This window comes from Leguminivora glycinivorella, chromosome 5 (genome assembly GCF_023078275.1).
Source record: "Leguminivora glycinivorella isolate SPB_JAAS2020 chromosome 5, LegGlyc_1.1, whole genome shotgun sequence".
Classification (NCBI taxonomy): domain Eukaryota; kingdom Metazoa; phylum Arthropoda; class Insecta; order Lepidoptera; family Tortricidae; genus Leguminivora; species Leguminivora glycinivorella.
The window spans coordinates 577,196-587,680 of record NC_062975.1 but is presented as its reverse complement, the minus strand read 5'-3'; the positions used below and the strand labels follow the sequence as shown (position 1 = coordinate 587,680).

Sequence of the window (10,485 nt, the reverse complement as noted above, 5' to 3'; positions counted from 1 at the left end):
AAGAGGTCCCGGGTTCAAATCCTGATGAGATCTTTTTTATTTTTTTCTACTAATATTTTTCTTGATTTTTTTTTATTTTTTAATGTCCAAAAATATTTTTAATTAGAAATTTCATTCGCAAGACTTACAACATTACCTAAGAAGGGCTTAAATTAACATTTGTCTGAATAAAACAATAAATAAACACAAATAAAAATACACAAAAAGAAAATTAATGTATAAAAAAAACAAAAAGCAAAAAGATCGCTGTCAGAATCGAACCCGAGAACATCTGCGTACGAAGCCAGCGCACTACCACGGGACTACGTCTTGACTTGCTCAGTCTGACGAAATCAGCCTAGAGAAAAGAACGTCTAATGTCATGTCACATCGCTGATCATTGAGCGAGACATGCGCTCCAAGCGGAGAGATTTGTAACTGCAATTACAAGGCCTCAGCCGGTCATTTTTGCGATTGTTGTACTTCGACAGATGTTCCTCCTTTATACTTCTATTCTCCCTGTCCTTATACTTCTACATTCCATAGCTCATATTTGTTGACAGTGACACTTGACAGGCAGACATCTCGGACTGTTTAAGCTGACTGTTAAAACTTTTTTTTTGGAATGATTTTGTCGTTTTCTTAGGTGTATGAAACAACACATGTGACGTCAGAACGCTGTGTCTTGACGTTTGTAACTTACGCTCTTTCTGTTCGAAGTAGTAATAAAAAGGGATTTTCGCATTAAAATAGCAGTTTTGGGAAAAATAAAAAAATACGTGTATCTTTAAATATTGAGTTCTTTCAAACTAAACAATAAAAAGTAGTAGTCGAAAATATGAAATGTTGTCAATTTAGCGGTAAACATATCAACTCTCAATAAACACTGAAATGTGAAGGCCAGACACTTCTCCTTATGACACACTTACCCGTATTGACCTTACTTGCATACATAGGAGTGCAAGAGAATATAAATTTCGATTTTCATATTTGCAGGTTCTGCTTTATCCTGTACTATTTATGTAACTTTTCCCAGAGACCACACGTACCTACAGACAAGTCGTAACGTGGCAAAAATAAATGAAAGGTGTAACGAAAACATTTGTGTCCATTCTATACAGAGTGACATTACACATATTTTTTTATCGACGATTGTCACATGGCAAGATGGAAGACATCATGATCAGTGATCGGAACTATGGGAGCAAAACTTTAAAAAAACTTGCTAAGTGGACATTTTAGAGTACAGCCATGAAAATAATAATATCCTTGTAATAATGTATTAGAAATCTTGGATTCAGGTATAGAATCAAATTTAACACTGATCTGAAAATAAATTTATGTCAGCTTGTCAGTTTTGTTAAAAACATAGTTAAGATTACTGATTATGATCAATGAGTGGACACTCGGTGCGAAGCGTTCAGCGGGGCGGACGAACGTGCATACAACCAAAGAGGATCGAGTATTATAGAGCGTTACTGTCAAAGTAAAATGTGTAATCACAGTGCATAGACTGCCATCTCTCGACACAAGCTTAAAACTTTTGAACCTCAGTTTTGACAACTTGGCCCATATTGTTAGCTTAATATGTGTTAAAACGACAAATTTTAATATTAGCGCCATCTAGCCGAGCGTTCCCCAAAGGTGTAACGCCATCTAGGCCACCGTACCTTTTTGTTTAGGGCTTTGGGGTACGTTTTTTTTGTTTCAACTTAGACTTTATCAGTCTATACGGAGTTACATATGTCTATGATACAATCTATGCACCGTCGACTCAGGACACCCGTATGAGCTTCAATTATTCGATACGCAGGCCGCACGCCCCGCCCGCTGCACGCTCAATATGAGCGTACACTCAAGCCTTACACTTAAGGCGTCAAGCCGCGGCTATCCCCCCGCACGGTGTAATTATGTCTTCGCGCCTGCGCGGTCGGCGCTAGCCGCGACGCCTGCAGCCGCGCCGCGCCCGCCGCCGCTACACATTGGGAGAACTCACCTGTGGACGAAATAGTACATTACGATACAAGTGCGTAAAAAAGGAAGTTCGAAACGAGTGGCGATAAATTAAAACACGACCGAAGGGAGTGTTTTAAATCGACACGAGTTACGAATTTCCTTTTCGCACGTGTATCGTACGACGTTTTTCAGTACAGATGAGCCTCCAAAGTTTCGACCTGGCATATAATGAACCACTTCTCGAACTAGTGCGTAAAAAAACGACCATCTGTACTGAAAAAGCTATTTAAATAAATATATAAATATTATAGGACATTCTTACACAGATTGACTGAGGCCCACGGTAAGCTCATGAAGGCTTGTGTTGTGGGTCCTCAGACAACGATATACATAATATACAAATCCATACTAATATTATAAATGGGAAAGTGTGTGTGTCTGTTTGTTTGTCCGTATTTCACGGGAAAACGGAGCGACGAATTGACGTGATTTTTTAAGTGGAGATAGTTGAAGGGATGGAGAGTGACATAGGCTAATTTTTGTCTCTTTCTAATGCGCGCGAAGCCGCTGGCAAAAGCTAGTACTTACTTATATACATAGAAAACATCCATGACTCAGGAACAAATATCTGTGCTCACCACACAAATAAATGCCCTTACCGGGATTCGAACCCGGGACCGCGGCGCAGCAGGCAGGGTCACTACCGACTGCGCCAGACCGGTCGTCATGTATTAAATATACTAACCGATAGTATTCCAACATCGTACTACATCCCCCCCTTCTTCCCCCTCGTTGTAGCAGTCTATGATACGTTGCTGGTAGTCCGGACACACTGGGTCCACACTCGGCAGGTTGGAGGAGCGCATCTCAATGCGACGCACCAGGGAGTTGATGTCGTCTACTGTTATTCTGGAAAGAGAATATAGGGGTAAGTGTTTTCCTATTGTCTAATTAGATATAGGACTATGACATCGGAGTAATGAGGTGTGGTGTTTACAGATTTTTGAAATCATACATACATACAATCACGCCTGTGTCCCATGAAGGGGTAGGCAGAGCACATGAAACTACTCAGGTTTCAGTGCCACTCTTGGCAAATAAGGGGTTGAAAGAAAACGAAACTGTGACATTGCAGTGACAGGTTGCCAGCCTCTCGCCTACGCCACAATTTAACCCATATCCCATAGTCGCCTTCTACGACACCCACGGGAAGAAAGGGGGTGGTGAAATTCTTAACCCGTCACCACAGGGGCACCAATCAAATCATTTCAGCATTTATTTACAAATTAAAGTATTAATATTCATTTTTGCAGTCCTTTCATATGTCATAAATACGAGCATCTGTGGTTTTAAACAACGTGGTAACAAATTAATTGTTATTCGAAATGGTTTATTATTTTTAATTTTTTATTATTGTTCGGTTTAAAGAAAAAACTTTATTATTTAAGAAATTGTTGATGATTGTTGATGAAATTAATATTGTATTTTTTATTCTAGACATGTATTTTTATATATACATGTACCTAATCAATTAATCATATATATTTTGTTTAACGATTATTTTTATATGAAATTGTATATTATAGACTCAATATTATTATGAACAATATTTGCAACAATAAATTGCTCTGATAATTAGGTTAGATTAAGATCATAACATAATATATAATTATGTAATGAACTATGCATAAGAACTTGTAATTAGGCCTACATGAATAAAGATATTTTGAATTGAATTGAATTAGATTTCTGATAATGAAAAAGACTGCAAAATATTTTATACAAAATATCCGCGGGACACCAAATATATAAAGTCGTACAATTTAACTTAAGCGCCATCTATGACTAAACAGTCGAACTATAGCAGCATCCAACCTTACAACAGTAAGTTCCTAACGCAGGGCCACGTAAGTTGAACGGTTATTCAACTTAAAAGTTGCATGCAATGGCTACCAGATGGCAGCATGTGTACATCATGAGTGTTATGTTATTAATGTTATTATACTTTGAAAAGTCTTGGAACACATTTTTAAATGGAAAAACTACTTGAACTCACTGCCTCTGGATTCAAAACTGGAAGGTTGGATTACGGAGTTGAAGTCACAAGATTAATTTTTCATTGTTTTAAAGCAGTGGTGTAATTCGCATCTCATTCAGGATCTTGTCCTTGAGATCCTTACGTGGCTTGTGGTACCGCCAGCCAGTGCGGCATCTCTGTTCCACCTGAAACCTGTGATATAGCTGTCTTACTTGCTTCTCTCCGAGTGCGTCTCGTCCAGACCCCCCGCCAGCCAGTGCGGCATCTCTGTTCCACCTGAAACCTGTGATATAGCTGTCTTACTTGCTCTTCTCCGAGTGTGTCTCATCCAGGCACGTCATCTTCTCATTCAGGATCTTGTTTTTGAGATCCTTACGTGGCTTGTGGTACCGCCAGCCAGTGCGTCATCTCTGTTCCACCTGAAACCTGTGATATAGCTGTCTTACTTGCTCCTCTCCGAGTGCGTCTCATCCAGGCACGTCATCTTCTCATTGAGGATCTTGTCCTTGAGATCCTCTCGTGGCTTGCGGATCACCGGCGGCACGGCCGCCCCGCCAGCCAGTGCGGCATCTCTGTTCCACCTGAAACCTGTGATATAGCTGTCTTACTTGCTCCTCTCCGAGTGTGTCTCATCCAGGCACGTCATCTTCTCATTCAGGATCTTATCCTTGAGATCCTCTCGTGGCTTGCGGATCACTGGCGGCACGGCCGCCCCGCCAGCCAGTGCGGCATCTCTGTTCCACCTGAAACCTGTGATATAGCTGTCTTACTTGCTCCTCTCCGAGTGCGTCTCATCCAGGCACGTCATCTTCTCATTGAGGATCTTGTCCTTGAGATCCTCTCGTGGCTTGCGGATCACTGGCGGCACGGCCGCCCCGCCAGCCAGTGCGGCATCTCTGTTCCACCTGAAACCTGTGATATAGCTGTCTTACTTTCTCCTCTCCGAGTGCGTCTCATCCAGGCACGTCATCTTCTCATTGAGGATCTTGTCCTTGAGATCCTCTCGTGGCTTGCGGATCACTGGCGGCACGGCCGCCCCGCCAGCCAGTGCGGCATCTCTGTTCCACCTGAAACCTGTGATATAGCTGTCTTACTTGCTCCTCTCCGAGTGTGTCTCATCCAGGCACGTCATCTTCTCATTGAGGATCTTGTCCTTGAGATCCTCTCGTGGCTTGCGGATCACCGGCGGCACGGCCGCCCCGCCAGCCAGTGCGGCATCTTCGACTAGCCGTTCTACCTGGAAACGAAAAGTAGTATTGATTAAGGGCCTATTTAGACGGTACGAGAACTCGCATACGACTTTTATTACATTGCGGAGTTTGATGGCTGTGCAAAATTGTATGTAACCTCACAGCCCGCAATGTAACTAAAATCGCATGCGAGTTCGCGCGTCGTCTAAATCAGTCCTAACAGGTTAGAGGAAACTGATCATCGTATTAACTAAAGCTCACTGACTACCAGTTCCCAGGAGAATATTGGTAAGTCAGTCAGAATTTGAAAGTAACATGACATGACCGAATAACGTACAACCTGCTAATCTTCCGGCGATCTTGTAGCTAAGTGGCCCCTTGACATGACAAAGATAAAAAAGACGTTAAGGTTGTTCTTTGTGTTAGGGTAGTGTCCTCGAGTATATTAAATTCGGGTATTACTCTTCTACCTTAAGATTATCATTCCCTGTCCGTTACTGGGGCCACTGTGTTACTCAATTGTTATTCTGCTACTAATATCATCCTACTCACGACGTGAGTCAACTTGTCACCATTTGATGATATGGGAGTTTTCTATTTAGCACAAGAGGAAACTTTGCTCTCGGCAGTTGGTATTTAAATTTTAATTCAAGATGAAAATGATGAAATTTAGTCCATTTTAAAATCACTTTTTATATACGTTTCGAGTGTCCGCTGTTGTAAAATTTATGACCTTCACTGTTATTTCACTTTCCAAGTCCTGACAAAACTGTTCATTTGTTTTTTTTTTTTTTGGCTCCACAGTGTCACTTACGCGCAAATTTATTAATGTCCGAAATGTTTTACTTATATTTATTTCACTTCACAACCTTGACTGGCAAGCGCAGCGCGCTGCCAGTGCAGCACAAGGCCGCACTGGCAGGATCGCCATGTAAAGGAGGAGCGTTGATGGAAACAACTTGTTGGTTGAATGTATGATATATTACTGAAATATGAACCTTAAGCTACGGAATATATAGAGAGATTACGTGAAGGTGTGTGTAACGTACAGTGCACACTACACTCCAGACCAGGACTAGAGGAGCTTGGATGTATTTCCTGCTACCCATTGTGGAATCTAATTAGGGTTTCTGCTCGAGAGTCTCGAACTCGAGACTTCTCGAGAATTTCGGCTTCATTCGAGACGAGAAAAAAATGACAGGTACTCGAGACGTCTCGAGTCCCGAATGTAAAGTACGACCTGAAGTGAAATGCAACTTTTTACCTTCTGCCCGGTCTCATCGCGAGGCGGTGGGGACGGTGTCGAACGGCGGCCATAAATTATAACGAGATAAAGCGATCTAACCTCTCATTCCAACGTAAGCTGGCAGCGACTTTGGCTAGTTTTAACAGCCTCGTGTTATATAAAAGCAATTCGTCATTACGAAAGTCAGCGCGTTTGTGTATCTTGGGTCATTGATAACCTGCGAAGAGTGCTATGGCTAACTTCGACAAGATTTGGAAGAACAGGGGAATCCGACGTCAAAATAAAGTGCGATTATTTCGATTTCTTGTCTTCTCGATAATCTCGATATTTATGTATGGTGCCGAAACTTGGACCCTGAAAAGTTTTGATGTAGCTAAGATTGACGCTATTGAGATGTGGTGCTGGCGAAGACTGCTACGAGTATAACTTGAAAAGCTAGAAGAACTAACAAACATCTCTATTTTGCAAGAAGTGAATATCACCACACGGCTCTCCAAAATATGCCAAGAGCGACCCTCAGATTTTTCGGACACATTATGAGAGCACCAATGGCACCAATGCATAATATGGCGAATTAATGGTAAACATTCTTGGGGTGGGGCTCGTAAGAGATGGTCTGACTGTGTGAAGAAATCGTGTGAAGAAATCGTGTGGCGACAGCGTATAGTATACGCTGTCGCCACACGATTTCTTCACACGATTTATACGCCGTATACTGTGCAGTCCACATGGCTTATGACCGCGTTCAATGGAGACACGCTACTTGTGGTCGCGATCCTCGGCAATGAGGAAACGAGGAAGAAGAAGTTATTTTAAACGTTTAATTTCAATGACATTATGATTTACTACATGACATTTTACGTTACTTAACCCGTTCACAGGCGGGGAAGTTAAAGGATTAGGTATTATTTTCAAGACTATAATTGTAGTTATCTTGTTAAAATTTGATTTATGTTTATTTCAAAGAAGATTTTTATTGCTCTTACGCATTTTTTATAATAGTGTGGTGCAATAAAAACTACTAATCATATTGTTGTTTATTATTTTATCAAAATTTTACCATTTATAAAAAAAGACTCGAGACTCGAGAAGACTCGAGACTTTGTGCTCGAGATTTCTCGAAACTCGAGACTTCTAATAGGTCGAGAAATCAGAAACCCTAAATCTAATGCTTTGGGATAGCGTTTTTTTATTGCAAAACACTATGTTCTCACCATTTCTCTCTCCTCTGCTCTCAAGTCTCAAGTGCGAGACATTTTGATTTTATCCTGTTGTCCCTCATCAGGGGCATAGGGCTCTCAGGAAGGATTTCCACTGTTCCCTGTCCGACGCGGCCTCCTCCAGGCGCGCCCAGCCGAGGCCCACTGAGCCAGCCTCCTTTTCCACCGTGCGCCTCCAGGTCGTCCGCGGGCGACCTCTCCCCCTTGATCCGGGAATACTACAAGTCAACCCTTGCTTGGACAGGTGGTTGTTTGGTCTTCGTAAGACATGACCTATCCAGCGCCAATTCCGCAGAAGTATCTCTTTGGCTATAGGGTTTTGTCCAGTTAATTCCCACAATTTCGCATTAGAGATGGTCCGTGGCCAGAAGACTCCAACGATTCGCCGCAAACACTTGTTTACAAACACCTGTAGTCTTCTGCTTATGCGAGACATTTTACTTGTAAAAAAACTTTGCCACCGATTGAAACACAATATTTTTCACCACACCAACACAAACAAAATACTGACTATAAAACATCAAATCAAGATTCAATTATTTGTGATCCAAAATCATCATTTATAAGAAAAATCTGCCAGCCAGTTTAAGACATAAAATCAAAATTTGTATGAAATTACTTTGCACTCTTGTGGATAAAATGCAAGTTTGCTATCAGTTTTCGAATAGCAAAGAGAGCCCTTACCAGTTGGTGTGGTGAAAAGTTCTTTATCAGTTGTTCTCACCATTTTGTTGGAGATGCTGATGTGGGGGTCCTCGTCCGCCGGTGGCGCCTGCCGGGTGAAGTGGGAGGTGCGGACGGACTGCCCGCTGCCCATTGTCTACTAATGCTGTAGAACAAAGTTTAATATCCGTTAACTACTTACATAGGAGCATAATGTCAAACCCAACGTGATGCCAGCAAAGTTAATCTTTTGTGGTTTTTGTGACATTGTTTTTTTGTAGTTAGTCACGTAAATTGTGACTTACTAAACTGTGGGGATTCTACATGAAACTGTTCCCACAAAAAACTGGACGTCAATGGAAATCCTAATGATTCAGAGCTATGGAAGCACGTCCCGAACTCTGGAATAAAACCATCAACCCATAAACATTTTGTTTCAAGTTGCCTTTGGTAAAAAAAAAATTTAGACACAAAACTTATGAAAAAAACTGCACTTCCGTTGTTAATTATTACTTGATTGGTAATGTTGTTAAAAGTCCCTCGGGTTTTATCTATTACATCATCTTAATTAATCATAATTTTGCAAAAACATCATCTAATCCACACTGATTATTCAAACTTTCAAAGTCATGCATGATGCTTGTAAAATACGAGTAATAATTTAATGTTAATAAAAATAATAAATAGTTTTTTAATTAGTTATGACATGGGTAACGTAATATCTTATAGGAACTTATACCTACAATACGATTGATGACTGAAGATGCCTCATAGTCATAGAATTATGCAAATATGAGTAAGCATGTCCGTTCGGGTCCCAGGCACCTTGAACTTTTCGTGACGACGCCGATACTATCGCTACGATACACCAAAGATATCTACAATAGTTCTCATAAACTTGATGCGTTACAAAAGTGGTATTTCCAATGCTGTTTGAACAGCTATCAAGCTTACCAGTATAAATTGGCCTCTGAATTCAGATTGTATTATGGTTTGACTTGCTTCACTTAGCTGGCGCGATAGCTCAAAATGAGTTTTGACCTCCAACACAAGAGCACGCCAATTTGCTCGGTCTTGAACGGTATCGCGCCAGCTTTCGCCGACGCCGAGCTCACGGAGGTCTACCTCCACTCTATCCGCCCAACGATATTTTGGGTGACTTCCATAAATTTAATTATGTAAAACCAAGATCGCAAGGCAAAGTTATCAATAATTTAAGACATGCGGAAGGTAATGTGATTAAAATTAACCTTTTAGAGTTCACCGGTCTTGACCGAGACCTATAGGAGAGGTTAGCTTACGTAAGAACCCTAATACGGCGATATTACAAATGTAAGAGACGATTTGTAATAATATACTTGTCTTATGGTACTTGGTATGGTGTTCATGTAGTTACGGTCAAAGTCAACTAATCATGCATTTTCAATATCCCAGTGTTTTTAACGGGACAAAGTAACACTCCCTGACTGACTATCGCTCGTAGTTATGGTTCAGCCAGATGTAGGTCATGTATTTCGATGGTATCGTGTCTCTGTCCTCGTTAAAAATAATCTGAATCGGTTTACACTGGTGTCTCATGGACGATAGCGTGCTGTGCGGCCGCAATACACTTACAAATTGCGAATTCCAGCTGGTAACACCGCTCTCTTTAACAAGAGCGTGCTAAAGATGGCCACTATCATTTATAATCGACTGCCGAATGACATCCTACAACTAAATGCTAAACTATTTAAGAGAGAACTAATTAAATTATTGCTACAAAAATGTTATTATTCGATTAAAGACTATATAAATGACCAAATGCTATAAATAATGAACTTGTATTTTTTTGTTTCTTTATTCATTTCTTATATTAATTGCACTTAAAGTCGACATCTGTAATTGAATTAAATTTTCAATAATTATTTGACTTTTTTTTTTGCAGTGAAAATACTAAGTGTAATACTTTGTGTGTAATAGTTTATTAATTTGTATAGTTATGAAAATTATGTGATTATTTGGTTTAATAATTTTATAATTATGTTATCAGCACTGTTAACTGAGTGTGATTTATGCTGTATATAAATTGCTACTCTATAGTTAAGCTGCACGCTGCATGCAATCAAAAAGTTTGTATACCTGCACTCGCGGGTAAAACATAGAGAAACAACATGTACTGTTACCACCTAAAAAATGTACCTATGTTTTCACAAA

General features: G+C 40.5%; 1 protein-coding gene across 1 annotated transcript; it reads right to left on the bottom strand.

Moving 5' to 3' along the window:
* Positions 1–1,723: 1,723 nt before the first annotated feature.
* On the bottom strand, positions 1,724–8,446 carry LOC125226419 (MICOS complex subunit mic25a-like). The gene is made up of 4 exons (XM_048130401.1): positions 8,354–8,446; positions 5,068–5,210; positions 2,681–2,844; positions 1,724–1,975 (listed from the first exon to the last, which is right to left on the bottom strand). The coding sequence occupies exons 1-4, from the start codon at positions 8,444–8,446 to the stop codon at positions 1,848–1,850; spliced, it is 528 nt and encodes a 175-aa protein (XP_047986358.1). The 3' UTR covers positions 1,724–1,847.
* Between the last annotated feature and the right edge of the window lie 2,039 nt (positions 8,447–10,485).